Below are 21348 nucleotides of genomic sequence, written 5' to 3'. Positions count from 1 at the left end.
GCAGATATTGTTTTTAAATCTCCAACTTGGAGGAATATTGGTAATTATTATTAACTCCACTTAACCAGTGTGAAAAGTGATAGCCAGAACATTCCTATTAAAATAGTAGTAGAACCAAAACTAGAGGTTTCCTGACTTTCAAATGTTTTATTATTTAGTTTAGTTAGGTTTTTTTTTTTGTATTGGAGAGCACACAGTGGGGTACTCAGAACTTACACCTGGATCTGCATTCAGGAATCACTCCTGGTGCTGCTCAGGGAACATATGGGGTTTTAAATGATCAATGCCAGTATGCAAGAAGAACACTCTGCCTGCTGTACTGTCTCTCTGACCCAACAGATTTGCTGAGTTTTAAGATAGAATGAATGTTTCTACTTCTATCTCTTTAAATCTGACAATGAACATTTTCATTATATAATATTCATTACTTTAGTCTTCTAAAATACTATAAAATTTTCCCCGAAATTTGTACTTAATTACAAATTGTCTTGGCAAGCTCTATTATTCTCTTCACTCTCACGCTTACTTGTCAAAATTTCAAATTTTTTTAATTAATTTAAAATGTTGTCAATGGGTGGCTCTGGATCCCAATGCTACAATATATTTGAGACAACTCTCATCCTAACCACCAGAAATACCATGAAAAGGTATGGGATTTTGACAGGCAAATTTTATGGTATTATTTCATCCTAAAGGAACACCTTTCCCAAGATAATGACCTTCCATTCTGCCTCTCTCAGCAGCATTTGAACTGAAGATTCTGTGGAACAGTGGGAAGGGACAATGGGGCACTGGACTAAACACCTTCATGGAGCTGAATAGCTTCATGCAAGTTTCTTCCACTCCCTAGTTTCCCAACTGGAAGACAAGAACTTGGAAGTTGTTTTTTTTTTTTTGCCTATGCTAACCCTTGCTAAGAAGCAAGAAAATACTCAAAGGAAAAAGAAACTGATAACTAGTGTTTAACAGGAAACTTATTACTGTAGGGGGACAAGGGGTACCGGACTGTGGGGGGGGGCTTGGACATTGTGGAAAGCAGTTGACATTCTGGTGTAGCATGCCGTTAGAATTTTTCCATGAAATGCTGCCATTATCAACATTGCAAATAACAATAACTAAAATAATTTTTTAATTGAAACAGCTTTAATGAGACTCAAACGAGGAGATCTGAGACAAAGTCCCATGCTGTAGAAAAGGTTAGATCTGAGATTCACTCCTTTCCAGAAAGGGAACAATAAAAGGGAGCTAAATGTCCATTTTTAGCCCATCTGCTTATGGCTACTTTCCTTCAGCTTCATGTTGTATGTGGGCTTGCTCCAAAATCCTCTGCGACCTGTTTGCCTATATCTTCTACATGAGTATAGAAGTGTGGTAGCCCTCCACCTCAGAATCACAGCCCAGGCTTGAGCAACCCAAGGCTGAACCACAGAGATATCAGGATTCAGCTTCCTCTCTGCAAGATAAGTCAGTCCAAGGTCTCCAGATGGGGAAGAAACTACCATGACATAATATGAACTATTGGAGAATGATACTAACCACACACACAACCCCCCTACACACATGCACACACACAAGCACATCCCACTTAAGTAGTGGGGATGGATGTGGAGTTCTCCTTACCAAATAGTTCTAGGACCCATTTACAGTTTGTGCAATTTTGCATGTAAAGATTTCCTTGACAAAGTTCCAAGTAGAGACAGGGTGACTCCAGCTCAAGCAATACCCACTAAATAACGCATGGCAGATAGATTCCCTGGGAGTTGCTCTTTGGCCTCAAGCCCTGATATTGGCCAGGGTATGGAGATACATGCAGCCTATGTATGTAATCATGCAGTTTCCCACTGGCCCCTTTCAAAATTCCGGGCTTTGTGACTTTCTCTTCCCTCCCAACCCCGTGCCCTCGCTCACCAGCACTTCTAGTAGCTTCACTGTTCCCAGATAGCCTCACTGACATCCATCTCACCTGTCTAGCCTTTTAAATAGTCCCCACTCTGCATCCTAACCCATTTCCTAGGGCAATAAGAGTGCGGAGGTGGGAGGGGAGGGAAGGGTGCTTAGCTAGGGTTTCTAAAATGGCCACAGCAAGCAGGAGAATGTCTCAAGGACGGCGGCTAGGGCAGTTGGCAGAGGCAAGGGGGCTCACTCAAGGAGACTAATTGAGGAGCTGGGGGGTTGGACTAGGTGACCGAAGTTCAAGCTGGGGAAGCAAGGGTTATGTGCACTCACCATTCCTGATCCGCCCCTAATCCACTGCATAGTGCCTGCGAGTCTGGCTTCTCCAAGGCCCGTTTAGCTGCCGCAGGTTGGCGCGGGCTGCCTGGGCTGACAGCGCTGGAGCAAGCAAAAACCCCAGGCCACCCTGCCCCCCAGGCCGCCCCTCCTTACATACACATACACACGCGCGCGCGCGCGCACACACACACATACTCACATATATATATATATATATATATATATACACACACACGCGCGCGCGCGCGCGCGCGCGCGCACGCGCACAACTCCCAAACCCAATCTGCGTCGAACCTCTCCTCCAGTCTGTTTCAGCAGATTGCGTGCAGCTCAGGCAGGTGCTAGCTTGGTCTGAAAAGACGCAGGAAAGGGCGGAGGTTCCTAATTGGCTGCTTTTCCCATAGCCAAGGCTTGGGTGGCAGTGTGCAGGAAGAGGATGGGGGCTGGCAAATAACTCCCGGCAAGGGAGAAGGCAATTGTCACCCCTGACTTCCTTAACTGCGCTGGAATTATATGCTATATTTATTACAGGGCTCCTTAACGGTGTCAGCAAAAATTCATCTGCAAACTTGTCAGAAGTGTTGAGTAAACCTCCAGAATAGTAAGACCCAGGATCTCTTCTATCTTTTCTAACTTATGCTTTCTTGGGGTGTTCATATTATCATTTTCACTTGTAATAATGGCTCTGTGGATGGGTGAGATTAGTATTTATATTTTATGCTTAAATAAAGGAAGATTTAAGAAAAGGGGCTTGGCTAATGTACACAGAACAGCTCAAGTTTCCACTGTATTGTCTAAAGCTATCCAAGTTAGTGTGTGCACTCAGACAGATGTACTTGGGTGCTTGTGGGTCATTCCAAGATTCCCTTTCACACACGCAGGAGTAAGAAAGGTAGATTGTTGGTGAGTGCGTGCCTGAAATTTGTATTTGCTTATTTTGCTAAGTATGAGTCAAGTGAACAGCAGCAAAACAAGAAATTGCCATGTTGCCCCTAATTGTAGGCAATGCAACAGAGGATGATACCTTTGCTGAATGTTATTGTTATTTGTCACGTCCATACCTGTTATTATTCCATATAGTCCTTACAATGACACAGTATGTTGGTCATAACAAAGAGTCAATTAGTATATGATAGATATGAGTAGAAGTTGAAAAGACTCTGCCCAAGGTATCCCAGTAAAACAAGAATCCAACGGCTTCATAGAAGGTGCTAAGAAGGACTCCTGTGCCTTCAACAGTTTGGAAGAACTTAAGGAGTTAATGCAGTAAATATTCTCTGAAAATTCGGTACCTTCTTATTATAATAACTTATTATATTTTGAATTTATGAAGTCTCCATTTCTATCCTTTCATCTCTGATGGTGATTGGTAGTCCAAATAAGAAAAATACAGACTCAGCAACACTGAAAATATGAGCTCTAAGCTGCAATTACTGGAACGTTGTAATGTCCCAATCGAGTTGAGAGGTGGGGGGGTTGGGCAGCCAGTTAGGGGAGGGCCTAGAATATGGCTTCACTGGTAGAGGGAAGTTGACACTGGTGGTAGGATTGGTAGCTGAAATAGTATATGACTAAAACTCAACTATCAATAACTTTTTAAGTCACAGTTCTTTTAAAAACAAATAAAACAATGATTGGAGCTATAAAACATCAGATAGGTCATTTGTCTGGTCCATGATTGACCTGGGTTTAATCTCCAGCACCTCTATGGTCCCCTGAACCCCTAAGAGAGTGATTCTTGGGCACAGAGCAGGGAATGATCCCTGAGTACTGTCTGCTGTGACCCCAAAACAAAAACAAGCTCAAAATCAGTCACTGTCACTGTCATCCCATTGCTCATCGATTTGCTCAAGTGGGCACCAGTAACGTCTCCATTTTTTTGAGACTTGTTGTTACTGTTTTTGGCATATTAAATATTCGACGGATAGCTGGCCAGGCTCTGCCATGTGGGCGAGATACTCTCGGTAACTTGCCGGGTTCTCTGAGAGGAGTGGAGGAATCGAACCTAGGTCGGCCATGTGCAAGCTCAAAATAAATATTAAAAAGAAGAACCCAACACTCTTGATTGTCAGGCTAGTTAGGAAAGAATGGGATTGTGAAACACAAGTTGCAACTTCAAGAGTGAATTAAAATATGGCATTAAAAAGAAATACCTAAGAGCCTGCAACATAATACAGAGAGTAGGGTATTTGCCTTGCTTGAAGCCAGTTCAGGATTGATCCTGGCACCCTAGATGGTCCTCCAATCTCACTGGATTAATCCCTGAGCACAGCACTGGGAATAAGCTCAATAAGCTCTGACTACTGCCAGGTGTGTCCACTAACAAAAAGAAATACCTAAACATGATTGATATGCTTCATTAACATGCTTCACACATGATTTTACCGTCCTCTAACCCAGTAAACTCTTCCCACTTTATCCAAACCATTGTATAGTTTGAATTTGTGAAGAGAGAAATCTCCCATCTTCTTTTTTCTGGGATTTTTTTGGCTATTCGGGGGTGCTTATTATTGCCTTATTAGAATGTTAACAGTATTTGTGGATATTTTGTAGGGACTGAATTAAAAATCTGAATGATACTTTGGGAAAGATTGTGATTTTGGCAATGTTAATTGCCATTACCTTCAAGAAGAATTCTAATGAATGTATTTAGACGCTGAACTAAAATGTTATGTACTGAATATTATTATAAAAATAACAAAAGTACTGATAGTTAATGAACTATTTTACCTAGGTCGCCAAGGAAGACCTCTTTAAAAACACAAGAGTTGCAGCAGAATGATAAATTTGAGTTGTACAAGAATAATAAAAAGAAACAATCACACAAATAGTGGAAATATCCTTCCTCTTTCTACCAAACTGGAACAAAAAAAACAAATTCAAAAGTTCAGAGATGAACATAAAAATGACAGAAGAAAGAGGAAGAGGTAGAAGCCCAACATAACAGAATATAATTGTCACTTGTCACTTGTCTTCTCGTTGCTCATCAATTTGCTCGAGCAGGTGCCAGTAATGTCTCCATTCATCCCTGTCATGTGCTAGTGTAGCTGAATGGAGTCTGCTTGCTTCAGTAACACGAAGAGCTTCAGAACATTCACTCAGGGTCTTGATGAAGAAGTCTGAACATCTTGTAGGTGGGCTGCCAGGCATTCTCTTGACTTTCCGTGGAATCCAGTCGGTAACAGATCTAGTCAAGGGTCATCTCCAAATCGCATTACATGTCCTGCACATCTGATTTTTGATGCATTGGCAAACGAGACAATGTCCCTGATTCTCGATTGGTGACAAAGGTCGGAATTCCGGATTCTTTCTCTCACTTGAGTAAAACGTAATAGTCTAAGCATAACTCTTTCGATTCCTCTTTGGGAGACCCAAATAACGTTTGTAGGGCCCAGGTCTATGAGGCTATGTTACTGCAGGAAAAACAGTGGAATTGAAAAGATGTGCCTGGAGCCAGAAGTTCTTTGTCCTCTTAACGTCTTCTTTGATGTTCTTGAAGGCATTCCACACCGATCACTTCCTCCTGCACAGCTCAGGCGCCAGGTCATTCGTCATGTTGAGTTCTCGACCTACGTACAGTTAACTGCTGCATTTGAAGATGTTTGTTCCATTGGGAGCAAATAGAACATCAGAAACTAGTCCATTTCTCGTGAACATTGTCTTTGTGAGATTCAGCTGCAGTCCGACCTTTCCACACTTACAGCCGAAGTCGGCCAGCATTCGTGCCGCTTGGCGAATGTTTGGTGTTATTAAAACAATGTCATCACTATAGAATAATAGACTATAAGACTAACACCCAAGAATAGTAGAAATAAGTACCAGGAGGTTGTCTCCATGGCTTGGAGGCTGGTCTCTCATTCTGGGCAACTCAGAGAAGGGAACACCAAATAAAATGTGATTGGAGGTCATGTGGGGGAAAGATGATGCGGGCCGAATATAGACTAGAGACTGAACACAATGGCCACTCAACACCTTTATTGCAAACCACAACACCTAATCAGAAAGAGAGAACAAAAGGGAATACCCTGCCATAGTGGCAGTGTGGGGTGGGGGGAGACAGGACTGGGAGGGGGGGGAGGGATGTTGGGTTTACTGGTGGTGGAGAATGGGCACTGGTGAAGGGATGGGTTATCAAACTTTGTAAGGGAGAAACATGAGCACAAAAATGTATAAATCTGTAACTGTACCCTCACGTTGACTCACTAATTAAAAATAAACTATTAAATTAAAAAAAATAAAATAAAAAATTGAATAATGATTATAAAAAAAACCAATGTCATCAGCAAAGCGACGTGGTATAGCTGTGAACCGTCTATCTTCACTCCCACTCCTTCCCATTCCAGTCGCCGCATGACATTCTAGAGGGTGGCACTGAAGTGTTTGGTGAAATGGTGTTGCCCTACCGAACCCCTCTCTTTATGTCGATGATCACTTCTTTGTAGAATGGTAAGATCCTGGTAGTGAATCTATAATACAGCTAAAGGAGGATCCTGATGTTTGAATGCCCTGTTTGCCTAGGGCTGCGATGACTGCTTCAGTCTCAACAGAATCAAAGGCCTTCTTTAAATCAATGAACGTTAGACAGAGTGGTGTCTTGAATTCTCACAAAACTTCACTGAGCTTGGTGACCGTGTGGATATGGTCGGTCTTGCTGAATCCTTGTCAGAACCTGGCTAGCTCTCAGTGTCCGTTTTCTAGTGTTCTGTACAGGATGACATAAGTGAATAAGTTGTAGACGATGGACAACAGTCAGTTCAGGTGATAGTTGCCGATGTTGTGGATGTCTCCCTTCTTGTACAACAGAACTGTCCTGTTGGTTTTCCATTGGTATGGAACCTTGCATTCAGAAAGGTAGCATGTGAAGAGCTGAGACAGTGTATTGATGAGTACTGGTGACAGATTATTCAGGTGTTCGGGTCTGACCTTGTCTGGACCGTGTGCTGTATGCTTCATTATCAACAAAATGTCATGTCGGATTTTGGAAAGGAGAATGTTGGGAATGGCATATCCTCCCTGTGGAATTTGGTATATGGGCAGGCTATCAAAGAGATCCGAGTAGAAGTCGTGGATAACCTTTTCCACTGTTCTTCTAGAATATGTGATAGATCCATCAGGATGTTGGAGGGCAGACATCTTGGTCTTATAGTGGGCAAAGGACAGGCGGGTGTTGCCAAATCATTTTCCCAGTTTCTGCTGCATCAGCCAACTGCTGCTCTTCTCTTTTTGAGCTCTTCCTTTATTGCTTCTCTGCACAGCTTTGCGAGTTAAGACATTGCGTGTGATTGCCTGAGGCTCACACCAAACCACGTTGGCAAATGAGCTCGAGAGTTTTCAAAGACCAACCTTCTGTTTGTGGCTTTCTCTCTCTTGGCATTCCTCGCACAATCATGGAGGTGCTGAATCAGTCCACTGTATTCTTCGTCGACGTTGCCAAGGATGGCATCTTCCATATTGCTGCAATAGTTCCAAAGAGCTCCCAGTTGGTGGTAGTACTGGGAGTTCTCTTAAACTGTGCAGCCCTTTCTTCCTGCTCTGTGCAGTGGAATTTTTTTTTGGCTTTTTGGGTCACACCTGGCGATGAACAGGGGTTACTCCTGGCTCTGCACTCAGGAATTACCCCTGGCCGTGCTCAGGGGACCATATGGGATGCTGGGATTTGAACCCGGGTCGGCTGCGTGCAAGGCAAACGCCCTACCCACTGTGCTATCTCTCCAGCCCCAGTGCAGTGGAATTTTGAATGAAGGAGACGGTGGTCTGATCCCGTTCAGAAATTTTGGACAACAGCGACATGGGTCGGGCAAAACAGTCAATTGACGGTTGGTCAATTTTGTTGTGGAACTGTACATTGGCAGACTCCCATGCTCAACGTTTAGTTTTGACCTTCTGTAACTGCGAGTTACCATGGTTGGTCTTGGTCGAAATGATGAACTCAGACAGTCTCTCACCCAAATAGTTCCACTCTAGGCCATGGGTCCTGATGTGGAGTTCTTTGGGCAACCTTCTCAGTCCTATCTTGGCAATAAGATCACTGGCAATGACCTTGTAGAAGGCGTGGTCTTCTTTATAGAACTTCTCCAGCTCCATGTAGAACTTCTCAATTTCTTCTTCATCGTAGTTGGATGTTGGTACGTAGACGACGAAGGTAGAAACTGCCTGCAATGAGACACATCTATTCAAATGTAAGCATCTGTTTTGGGTTGTTAGGCATTTGAATGAATTAATGCTCATGGCTAAGTTTGTGTTGATGAGGAGACCTACACCACCGATGCCTCTATTGTCACATGTTCTGAGGAACAGTTGTTCTCCAGTGTCGAAAACGGCGTTATGTGATTGATGCCTCCTTCTTGTCTTGGTCAATCCAGTGACGTCGTATTTGCTCTTCTGCACTTGCACCATCAGGTCCTCGATGATACTTCTGATAACAGCATATGTGCATTAAAAGTACAGACTGTCATTTTAGTCCTTCTTTGTTTTGGCATTCTAATTCGGCCCTAATATTTTAACAGCCTCTTCTTGTTCATCCTTCTCAACGCTGCTGTATTGGGGGTTCTTCCAGGTTCAGGGGAATGAAACATTTCTTTAACTGTTTGGGATTTCCTCTCCTCGATGGTTCACCACCTCATGGTGGCGTGGAAGTGTCAACAGTGCCAACTGATGAAGAGTGAACCAAAAAGTGCTACCCAGAGATGCAGGCAGTTGCAGGGCTGGACTTCTTGCATCGACTGTGTCGATCTAACCACCACTTCCACTACTTACTGTACATGAGCAGTACCGTCCATCCATGCACAACGTGTGTGGCATGTTTGTCAGTGTGCAGTTTGTTACAACATGCCATCTGCACAGCAGAACCTGGCAAGTTACCTGGGCATATTCGATATGTCAAAAACAGTAACAAAAATGGGTCCGAATATTATTACATATATTTATGAAATAATGACAAATAAGGTCACATGGAAAGTGAGAAGAGTAGAAAAAGAATTGATGGCATTATATCCCAAAGAACTTCAAGTTGGGGCTGGAGCGATAGCACAGCGGGTAGGGCATTTGCCTTGCACGCGGCCGACCCGGGTTCAATCCCCAGCCTCCCATATGGTCCCCTGAGCACCGCCAGGAGTAATTCCTGAGTGCTAAAGCCAGGAGTAACTCCTGTGCATCGCCAGGTGTGACTCCCCGCCAAAAAAAAAATAACTTCAAGGAGAACAAATGTAAAATAAAGTTAGAAGTCATACAAAGAATCTGAGACAGAAAAATATTTACAGAAAAATATTAGTTTTGCCAATGGTATACTAGGCACCTGTTAGGGAAAATGCACTGTCACTGTAGCACTGTCATTCCACTGTTCATCGATTTGCTCAAGCAGGCACCAGTAACATGTCCATTGTGAGACTTGTTGTTACTGTTTTTGGCATATCAAATATGCCAAGGGGAGGTTGCCAGGCTCTGCCGTGTGGGCTGGATACTCTCGGTAGCTTGCCAGGCTCTCTGAGAGGGACGGAGGACTCGAACCCAGGTCGGCCACGTGCAAGGAAAATGTCCTACCCACTGTACTATCACTCCATCCCAGGAAAAATGAAGTAATGAAATTTGCCTATAAATGGATGGACATGGAGAGTATCATGTATAGTGAAATGAGTCAAAAGGAGAGGGACAGATATAGAATGACCACACATTTATTTTTTCATATATATAAATAATCTCTAGTAAAAGACTAATATCGGTGGCCAGAGAAAACAGGGGCTAGGAGGACTGGTCAATGGTTGGAACTAACCACAAGTGTGTGTGGGGTTGAGGGTAGATAAGATAGATAAGAGACTGGTGTGACAATAATAGTTGGGAATGATCACACTGGGCAAGATCTGAGTGTTATAAGTAGATAAAGGGATATTCTTGATAACCTTTCAGTAACAGTATTGCAAACCACAATGCCCAAAATGAGAAAGAGAAAAAGAGAGAGAGAAAGAGAGAGAGAGAGAGAGAGAGAGAGAGAGAGAAGATAAGCAACTGCCATTGCGGCAGGCAGGGCGTGGGGGGTTGGGTGATGGAAGGGAACCTGGGAAAATGTACACTGGTGGAGGGATGGGTGTTGGAATACTGTATGACTGAAATCTAATCATGAACAACTTTGTGAGTTGTTTTATTGAATCTTACAGTGATTCAATAAAAAAGTTTTAAAAAGATTAGTGTTGAAACATTTCAGTATATATATACATATATAATCTAGCTTAAATCTAATTTAGACTTTGAGAATAAAAATCAATATGGATTAGTGATCAAGGTCATCTTTTGTCTTGCTACTAGTCAAAATGTGAGTCTCATATCAGCAGCATCAGCACTGCCTAGATCATATGACATGCAGAATTCTAGGACCATTCCAGCCCTAGTTAACATTAGAATTTAAAAAAAACATCCCCAGTGATTCAATGCACAAACACACATTAAAGTTTGAGAAGTCTAGCTCTAAAATGAAATGCCCATCAGTATCTTAGAATCATTGAGATATTTTTCTCTGCGTCTGAGAAAAACAGCGAATAGAAAACGTTTTTTCTGTATTTGACAACATTATTTTCTATATTATGAAAAGGTTCCCCTTTTGTAAGCACAATAGAGAAGTTCAAAGCAGAGAGGTTTTTTGATTTGGAGAAGATTTGCTTCTTTTTCCTTTTGAGGAATGATCAACTGGGACAGTGCCTCATTTAGATATAAAATTCATAAACCCTAAATTTCCCAAGTGGAATGCATCTAGAGAAGGGACCTAGTGGACCCGAGGTATTATTGTGGTAAAGTGATACTTATTGAACAAAACAGATGACACTAGAAGAGATAAAGGGAAAACAGTTTTTATTTTAGGCAATCTTGCTCAGCTTATTTTTCACAAAAAATATGAACCCTTATTAGGTCAGACAAGTTTTTTTTTATCCAACACTTATCAGTTAAAGATCATAAGTATGGCGGGGCTGGAGCGATAGCACAGCGGGGAGGGCATTTGCCTTGCACTCGGCCGACCCGGGTTTGATTCCCAGCACCCCATATGGTCCCCTGAGCACTGCCAGGGGTAATTCCTGAGTGCAGAGCCAGGAGTAACCCCTGTGCATCGCCAGATGTGACACAAAAAGCAAAAAAAAAAAGATCATAAGTATGGCAGCTTTACATTGACAATGATCTCCCATTAACCTAGGATGTGGATGCAGAACCAGGTAAAGCAGAACTTTGTGACCTTGGACTCCAGTCTCAATGGGACCCGGAAACAGAGATCCTCTGCCTGCTTCTCCCAATCCCCGGCGACCCAGGGATCATACTGAGACAACCTACGCTACAGCCAGCAGATAAATACCTAGTCGGATGACCTCTATTACCTCAACTACCCAGCCTAGGCCATGCTCCAGGCAGCTTTCCGTGACTCATCACAAGACACTTAATACCCATTTTCCATAATTACCACACCATATTTGATGGGCTTCAAATGTGGTTGGCATCATGGGAACACCTGTATGGGCGATTAGAGGCCACCCTAAAAGCCTCCATCCCACTCAGAGAGCCCAGCAAGCTACTAAGAGTGTCCTGCCCGAATAGCAGAGCCTGACAAGTTACCCATGGAATATTTTAAATGCCAAAAACAGTAACAATGGGCCTCATTCCACTGACACTGAAAGAGGCCCCAGTACGGCAGCGTTAAGAAGGATGAGCAAGGAGAGGCTGATAAAATCTCAGGGACAAGCTAGACTGCCAAAATAAAGAAGGACTAAAATGACTGCATTTTCAACACACATACGCTGACATCAGAAGCATCCATTGAGGATCTGATGGTGCAAGAGCAGATGATGACGGACAACATAATCGGTCTGACTGAGACGAGAATGCATGGATCACATCACACCATTTTCGACATTGAAGAATTGTTTCTCAGAATATGCGAAAATAGAGGCGTTGGTGGTGGCGGTATCCTTGTCAACACAAACTTGGCCATGAGCATTGATTAACTCAAATGCCTAACAACCCGAATCAGACAATTAAACCTTAATATATGTGGCTCACTGCCAGCAGTTCAGCAGTTTCTATCTTCGTCGTCTACGCACCAACATCCAACTACAATGTAAAAGAAATTGGGAAGTTCTACATGGAGTTGGAGAAGTTCTATAAAGAAGACCACACATTCTACAATATCATTGTCAGTGATTTTAATGTCAAGATAAGACTAAGAAGGTTGCCCAAAGAACTCCACGTTGGGACCCATCACCTAGAATGGAAAGAACAGGGTGAGAGACCTTCTGAGTTCATCATTTTGATCAAGACCATCCATGGTAACTCACAGTTCCTGAAGGCCGAATATAAACATTGGACATGGGAGTCTCACAGTGGACTGTTCCACAATAAATTGACCACATCATATTCAATCAAAAGTTTTGCCTGACCCATGTCGTTGTTGTCCCAAAATTCCAAACGGGATTGGACCACCATCTCCTTCATGCAAAATTCTACTTCACAGAGCAGGGAGAAAGGACTGCAAAGTTTAAGTTTAAGAAGAAAACTCCCAGAATGACCACCAACTGGAAGTTCTTTGGCACTATTGCGGTAATGTAGGAAAATGCTGTTGTTGACAACATCAACGAGGAATACGATAGACTGGATCAGCACCTCCTTGACTGCGCGAGTAATGCCAAGAGTGGGAAAGCCACAAACAGACTCCTGTCTTCGGAAACTCTGCATCTAATTCACCAACGTGGTTTGGCACAAGCCTCAAGCAATCACAAGCTAATGTCCAAGCTACCAAAGGGATGTGATAAAGGAAGACCTCAAAGAGAGAAGAGCAGTCGTGTTGGCCGATGTGGCAGAAAATGGGAAAAGTATTCGCAATGCCCACCTGTTCTTCAACAACTACAAGACCAAGATGGCTGCCCTCCAACGTCCTGATGGATCTAACACATCTTCCAGAAGGGCAATGGAGAGGATTATTCATGACTTCTACTTGGATCTCTTCAATAACCACACCTGCCCACATATCAAATTCTGCAGGGTGGATATGTCGGTCCCAACATTCTCCCTTCTGAAATCTGACATGCCATTTCATTGGTAAAGTCGAGTACAGCACCCAGTCCACACTAGGTCAGACCCGAACACCTGAAGAATCTGTGGCTAGTACTTGTCAATACACTGGCTTGGCTCTTCATATGCTAGCTGTCCAAATGCAAGGTTCCATCCTAACTTAAAACCAGCAGGACCGTTCTGTTGTAAAAGAAGGGAGACATCCACGACATTGGCAACTATCACCCAATCTGCCTGTTGGCCATGGTCTACAAGTTGTTCACTCAAGTCATTCTGAATAGAATAGGTAGAACACTAGACAAAGTACAACCATGTGAGCAACCCGAGTTCTGAAAACTATTTAGCATCATCAACCATATCAACACATTAACCAAGCTCATTGAAGTTTCACGAGAGTTCATGATGTCGCTCTGTCTAATGTTCATCAATTTAAAGAAGACCTTTCTCTTGGGGCTGGACTGAGCTACTAGGATGAACCCATGTATACTGTACTGTACTACAGACAGGAACATAGGGACCCATGAAAAAGGGCGAGACTTCTCGTGTGTCCTGACTGGTTTGGATGAAGCTGAACATTTTCCCCCTTCAAGCTGCCTTCAGAAAAATAATTTCAGCATACTGAAAAGAGCAGTTTTCCTTCTCTCACAGAAGCCTGGCTGGTCTTTGACATGCAGATGGTGTTAGCCAGGCCTGACCTTTGATATTGTAAACTGTAGATTTCAGGTGCAGGCCCAGTTTTGTCTTTGGGATGTAAATCCAAGTGCTTTTAGCCCAAGGAAGGTTTCAGTTTTGGTTTTGCATCTTCTTTCCAGAGGCCTAGATTACTGGCCTGCGGATACAAGGAAATAATGTTGCCTCAATGTTCTTCCTGTAACATCTTTTGATGCCTTTGGTGACGTCACTGTACTGCACCCTTTAGGGGTACCATGATCAATAAAAGGAGGTCCACGAGGCCCTCTGCCTTTGCTAAGAGCCAGAGTGAGCCTTAGTCCTCCAATCAATGCATTTCTTCCGCGTTCCTATCTCAGCGCCTCCGATGGCACGAACGTTCACGCAACACCTTTCATTCTGTTGAGACTGAAGCGATCATCAAAGCCCTAGCCAAACAGGGCATTCAAACTCAGTACATCAGGATCCTCTGGGAGGATGACCACCAGGATCTCATCATTCTACAAGGAAGTTATCATCGACAGAAAGAGAGTGCTTTGGCAGGGTGATATCATTTCACTGAAACACTTCAGTGCCACCCTCAAGAACGTCATGCAAAGACTGGAATGGGAAAGAATGGGAGTGAAACTAGGCAGTGGGCAACTATACCACCTCCACTTCGCTGATGACATCTTTCTAATAACACCAAACATATATGCTGGCCGACTTCTACTGTGAGTGAGGAAAGGTCGGACTGCAGCTGAATCTCATGAAAACAATGTTCATGAAAAACGAACTAGTCCCTGATGTTCCATTTGCTCTCAATGGAATGAACATCTAATGCCGCAGCTATATGTACCTGGGTTGAGAACTCAACATAAGGAGTGATTTGGTGCCACAACTGTGCAGGAGGAAGAGAGCAGCATGGAATGCCTTCAAGAGTGTCAAAGAAGTTGTTAAAAGGAAAAAGAACCTCCGACTTTGAGCACAACATTTCTACTCCACTGTTCTTCCTGCAGTAACTACGCCTCAGAGACCTGGGCCCTATGAAAACAGGATGAGAATGCTATTAGGGTATCTCAAAGAAGAATCGAAAGACCTATGCTTGGAGTATCACATTTCACTCAAGTTAAAGAAGGAATCTGGAGTTCCGACCTCTGTCAATGATCAAGAATCAGGGACGCTGTCTCATTTGCCAAGGCATCGAAAATCAGATGAGCTGTATACGTAATGCGATTTAGTGATGACTGCCGGATTAGAGGTGTTACCAACTGGATTCCACAGGACATCAAAGGACCGCATGGCCGCCCACCTACCAGATGGTGAGACTTCATCAAAATCCTGAACTGAATGGTTTGAGGCTCTTTGTGTTCCTGGAGCTAGCAGATACCTTTGGGCTACACTAGCACACAACTGGGACGAATGGAGACGTTACTGGCGCCCTCTCGAGCAAATCAAAGATCAGCGGGATGACAAGTGATACAAGTGACTAGTGATTTTTATTGAACCACAGTGAGATACAATTACAAAAGTTCTATGATTGAATTTCAGTCATAAAATGTTCCATTACCCATCCCTATACAAGCGTACATTTTCCACAATGAATATCTCTCATATCCCTCCTGGCATGCCCCGCCGACAGCCTGCATCTAGGACAGGCACTTTTCTTAAATATTTCTCTCTCTCTTTCTCTATTTATATCTCTCTTTCCTCTTGGGCATTATGGCTTGCAAAACATACACAGAGAAGCCTTCATGTTTGGTACTTTGTCTACTTTCAGCAAACATCTTCCAGCCCAGGTAATCTCTCCAACCATCATTGAATTTGTGGGTCCTTTCTCTATCCCTGTTGCCTTTTCCCCCTTCACTTGAGGCAAGCTTCTAACTGTGAACCAGTCATTCTTACCCTTGTTTCCACTGTCTTTGTGTGTTTATCTCATACTATGTTATTTCATACTCCACAACTGTGTGCAGTAATTCTATGTCTGTCCCTCTCTTTCTGACTCATTTCACTTAGCGTGATAGTCTTCATGTCCATCCACTTATAAGCAACTTTCATGAATTCATTTTTTTCTAACAGCTGCATAGTATTCCATGGTTTAGATGTACCATTATTTCTTTAAGCAGTCATCTTTTCTTAAGCACTCAGGATGTTTCCAGATTCTGGCTATTGTGAACAGTGCTGCAATGAACATACAAATTCGGATGTTATTTCTACTGTGTTTTTGCACCCCCAGGATATACTCCCAAATATGCTATTTCTGGATAATATGGAAGCTCAATTTCTAATGTTTTGAAAAATGCCAATATTGCTCTCCAAAAATTCTAGAGCAGTAGGCATTCCCACCAAAAATGAGAGTCCCTTATTCCTCACACCTGCACAAGCACCAAGTTTTTCTTCTTCTTTTTGATGTGTTCCAGTCCCTGTAGTGTAAGATATCTCATTATTGTTTTGATTTGCATGCCCCTGATTATTCGCAATGTAGAGCATTTGTAAGTACCTTTTGGACATTTCTATTTCTTTTTTGTGGACGTTTCTGTTCATTTCTTCACTCCACTTTTTGATGGTGTTGTTTTTTTTATTATAAATTTCTACCAATGTCTTATGTATCTTGGAAATTAACCCCTTATTTAGTGGCTATTGGGTAAACACTTTTCCCCATATCGTGGGCTGTCTCTGTATTTTGGTCACCATTCCTTTGGAGGTGAAGAAGTTTCTTAGTTTAGTGTAGTCCCATTTGTTTATCTTTGTTTCCACTTGCTTAGTCAGTGGTGTTTCATCTTTAAAGATGCCTTTAGCTTCAATATCATGGAGGTTTCTGCCTACATTTTCCTCCATGTACTTTAAGGATTAATGTCTGATATTGAGGTCTTTAATTAATTTTGGTCTGATTTTTGTGCCTGGTGTGAGAGGTCCACATTCAGTTTTTTGCATGTCACTGTCCAGTTTTCTGAGCACCATTTGGTGAAGAGGCTTTGCTTGCTCTGTTTAGCGTTTCTTGCTCCCTTATCACAGATTAAATGATCATATATTTAAAGGTGTGTGTCGGGATATTCAACTCTATTCCATTGATCTCTTTTTATTCCAATATTATGCTGTTTTAATTACTACCACTTATAGTACAACTTGAAGTTGGGGAAGGTAATGATTCCCATCTTCTTTTCCCCACGGACTGCTTTAGCTATTCCTAAGGGTTTATTTTTACATTTGAATTTCAGGAGTGTCTGAGCAATTTCTTTGAAAAATGTCATGGGTAACTTTATAGGAAACACATTGATCCTGTATTCTTTGGGGAGTATTGCCATTGTGACAATGTTAATCCTCCTGATCCATGAGTAGGGGATGTGTCTCCAGTTTCTTATGTTCACTTTTATTTCTTGAAGTAGTGTTTTATAGTTTTCTTTGTACAACTCCTTTACCTTTTTATGTAAGCTGATTAAAATTCTAAAGTACTTGATTTTCTGAGGCACAATTGTGAACAGGTTTAGTTTTTAATATCACTTTCTTCTCTTTCATAGTTTGCATATAGGTAAGCCATGGATTTTGTGGTGTTGATTTTGTCAACTGCCACTTTACTATACAAATCTATTATTTCAGAGAGCTTTTTTTATAGAGGGTTTAGGGTTTTCTAATTACAAGATTATGTCATCTGCAAATAGTGATAGCTTGATTTCTTACTTTCTTCCTGAGAAATAATTGTAGAGTTATAAACTTTCCTCTTCACACTGCTTTTGTCATGTCCCATATGTTCTGGTAACTCATGTCTTCATGTTTGTTCATTTCCAGGAATCTTTTTATTTCCACTTTGATTTCATCTCTTACGGCACTGGTTGTTCAGTGGTGAGCTGTTTATTTTCCAGGTGTTTGATTTGGATATCTGTTTCCATGTGTGATTCACTTCTATTTTCAGTGCATCATGGTATGAAAAATCCGTTGATACAACTTCTATGCTCTTAATTTCATGAAGGTATGTTTTGTGGTCCAGCATGTAGTCTATATTGGATAATGTCCCATGTGCACTTGAGGAGAATGTGTCTTCATCTTTTTGCGATGAAACGTTATATATATATGTATGTGTGTATATATGTATATATATATTCATATATATACACTAAGCCCATGTCTTCCATTTCTTCCCTCAGACAAAGTATGTCCTTGCTGATATTGAGTCTGGTTGATGTCTTGAGCTGTGATAGAGTGTGAGTTCTTCCTGATATACAGATCCTTTGATCATTAAGAAATGACATTCACTGTCTCTTGTAACCTTCTTCAGCCTGAAGTTATGTGATCTGATATTAGTATACCCACTCCCAATTTTTTTGAGGGAGTAGTTTGCTTGTAGAATTGTTTTCCGTCCTTTCACTTTTAGTCTGTGTTTGCTCTGTTTGTTCAGATGTGTTTCTTGCAGGCAGAAGAACGTTGCATTCAATTTTTGATGCATCCTGTGACTCTGTGCCATTTAATTGGTACATTTAGCCCATTGACATTGAGAGATATTATTGCTATGGGGTTTTGTCCCATCTTTCTGCCAAAATTTGGTATATTTGTGAGGCTTGTCCTTGTATAATATAGCATGTTTAGTTGCTCTTATTACTATGGTTTTGAGTCTATGAAGTTCCTAAGTTGTTGTTTATCTGTGAGGCTGTGCATTGTTCTTCTGATATGAATGCGAGTCTAGCTAGGTAAAGTATTCTAGGTGAGTCATTTATTTTATTGTTTGTTCACTATATCCAGCCACTGTCTTCGGGCCCTTAGGGTTTCTTTTTTATTTTTTTTTAAATTTTATTGAATCACCATGAGATAGTTACAAGCTTTCATGTTTGGGTTACAATCTCACAATGATCAAACACCCATCCCTCCACCAGTGCACATTCACCACTACCAATATCCCGGGTATACCCCCCCCTTTCCCAAGCACAAAAGTCCTTAGAGTTTCATTGTATAGGTCTGCTGTGAATCTTAAGGATGTTACTTTAAAAGCAATTTCTTTCTTTGATCTTGCTGTTTTCATAATTTTATCTCTTTTTATGTTTTTTGTCATTCTTATTAGGATGAGTCTTGGAGCATTTTTATTTGGATTTCTTTTAGCTGGTACGATTTGGACCTTCTGAATCTGATTACATGTGCTGTTCAGCTTTGGGAATGTCTTAGCAATGATGTTTTTGACAGTTTCTTCTTCGTTGGGGTTTTCTTCCTATCCCTCTGGGACTCCAATGATTCTTATGTTATTCCACTTGGCTTCATCCCAATTTTCTCTTGACATCTGTTGGTTTATTTCGAGGTTATTTTCCATTTTCAACTGTTGTCTGGAGATTTCTGCACCTCGTCTTGGAGTTCACTGATTCTGTCCTCAGCAGATCTTACTCTGTTGCTGAGGCCTTCCACTGAGGTTTTCATTTCACCTACCAACTTTTTTAGGTCTGTCATTTCTGCTTGTATTTTTTTTACATTTTCTCACTTCAGCTCTCATATTCTCTTTTATTTTATCATTAGTGCCTTCCATTTCTTCTTTGAGCTCCTTATACATCCTTAAAAGCTTCATTTTTTTATTTTTTTCTTATAGAATGAATATTTTTTAACTTATTTTTCTTAATTAGTGAATCACCGTGAGGGTACAGTTACAGATTTATACATTATTATGCTCATGTTTCCCCCATACAGAGTTCGAGAACCCATCCCTTCACCAGTGCCCATTCTCCACCACCAGTAAACCCAGGGTCCCTCCCACCCTCCCCAGCCCCATCTCCCCCAACCCCAAACTGCCACTATGGCAGGGTATTCCCTTTCATTCTCTCTCTCTGATTTGGTGTTGTGGTTTGCAATAAAGGTGTTGAGTGGCTGTAAAAAACTAAAGCTCGCCAAGGGGCGCGCACACTCGCGGGCTCTCCAGGCGGCTCTGTCTCACCGCCCATGTCCGGTGCCCCAGAACCGCTGTGTGTGCTGTTGGTCAAGGGCAGGCGACAGAAGGAAGAAGTCCAGACTGGTTGCTCGATCAGTTTGTTTCATTCTCTCTCTCTGCTTCTCTCCCGCTGTCGGTCTCTCTCAGGATCTCTGGATCTGGCCCCCGTGGATCTCGCCCCCGTGGATCTGGCCCCCCAACCCACTCTTACAGCCTAGTTAAATCTCCCCCAGCATGAGGGGGTTGGGGCGTACACATACGTGTGGTCACCATCAATAGGGTAAGGTTCCTTTCCCTTAGGGGATGTTTCTCCTAGGACTTAATTCTCTTTCAGCAGGAGGATCCACCCAAGGGCGGAGTCCCATGAATGTGTTTCTCTTCTCCTCAGCCAGCAAACATATAAGAATTAATAATATTAATTATTTTGTATGGACACAATAAGAGATGCATTAAAGCTTATAGAATTGCTCTCAAGGGGCCATCTCAATCTCAGACTACAGTGCTCAGGCCAGATCAGTCTTTCCTATCCCTGGCAGGGTCCCAGTCTCATAATTACTATTGGATCATGACAGCATTTGTCTATGATCAAGCTCTTAACTTATAGTTAAGAATTAGGCACTTTGGCCAGGCCCATCTCGATGCCAGGGTAGCACATAACTCACCGCTTGCCCTGGATCCTTCCCGTCCCATGTCGGGGACCCTGCTTTGGGGTGCTAGGAACTGAGGGCAACTGAGGCTTAAGTGGAGAAAGCAGATGCCCGGGAGGGAATAATATTCAAGGCCAATTAATTCCCAAGTTATAAAAACATAATATTGTCTTCTTGTGTCTATACAAAACAGACATAGCTTTAAAGTAAATTATTCAAAAGGCACAAGAAGAGGAGAAAGGCAATATTAACTTATATAATATAAACTCAGTATCCTAGGAAGGTCTGACCTTGCAAATTAGCAGAGTCAGATTAAGGGAAATCCGCGGATTAACTCTTTTGGGGAAGAGAGCATGGAGAAGTGATTATAGCTAAACAAAGGGATGGGAGAGATTCGGGAACACCTTGATGGGTGTGCCTGTGGTAAGCCTAAACTCCGGGAAAAACTGGGACAAGCTACATGTGGCAAGCAGGGAGAGGACAAAGTAATGTCATCCTACAAGTGGCCATTGTGTTCAGTCTCTAGTCTACATTCGGCACGCGTCACTCCTACCCCGCATGACTTCCGACCACATTTTACTTGGTGTTCCCTTCTCTGAGTTGCCCAGAATGAGATACCAGCCTCCAAGCTATGGAGTCAACTTCCTAGTACTTATTTCTACTATTCTTGGGTATTAGACTCCCAATCTATTATTCTATATTCCACAGATGAGTGCAATCTTTCTATGTGTCTCTCTCTTTCTGACTCATTTCACTTAGCATGATACTTTCCATGCTGATCCACTTATATGCAAACTTCATGACCTCATTTTTTTCTAACAGCTATAGTATTCCATTGTATAGATGTACCAAAGTTTCTTCAACCAGTCATCTGTTCTAGGG

The 21348-nt window shown here is 42.2% G+C and overlaps 1 protein-coding gene across 2 annotated transcripts in view; it reads right to left on the bottom strand.

Annotated features, from left to right (window-relative positions):
* The window catches only part of ARHGEF9 (Cdc42 guanine nucleotide exchange factor 9), a 421659-nt gene extending 419235 nt beyond the window's left edge, over positions 1-2424 (bottom strand). The window contains exon 1 of one of the 2 annotated variants that reach the window (XM_055120363.1): positions 2227-2424. In XM_055120363.1, the coding sequence (XP_054976338.1) occupies positions 2227-2256 (30 nt within the window). In that variant the 5' untranslated portion in view covers positions 2257-2424. The remainder of the gene's footprint in view (positions 1-2226) is intronic. The other variant, XM_055120368.1, reaches the window with a different exon arrangement.
* Positions 2425-21348: the final 18924 nt, after the last annotated feature.

This window comes from Sorex araneus, chromosome X (genome assembly GCF_027595985.1).
Source record: "Sorex araneus isolate mSorAra2 chromosome X, mSorAra2.pri, whole genome shotgun sequence".
Taxonomy (NCBI): domain Eukaryota; kingdom Metazoa; phylum Chordata; class Mammalia; order Eulipotyphla; family Soricidae; genus Sorex; species Sorex araneus.
The sequence above is the reverse complement of the archived record's forward strand: the minus strand, read 5'-3'. Positions and strand labels throughout refer to the sequence as shown.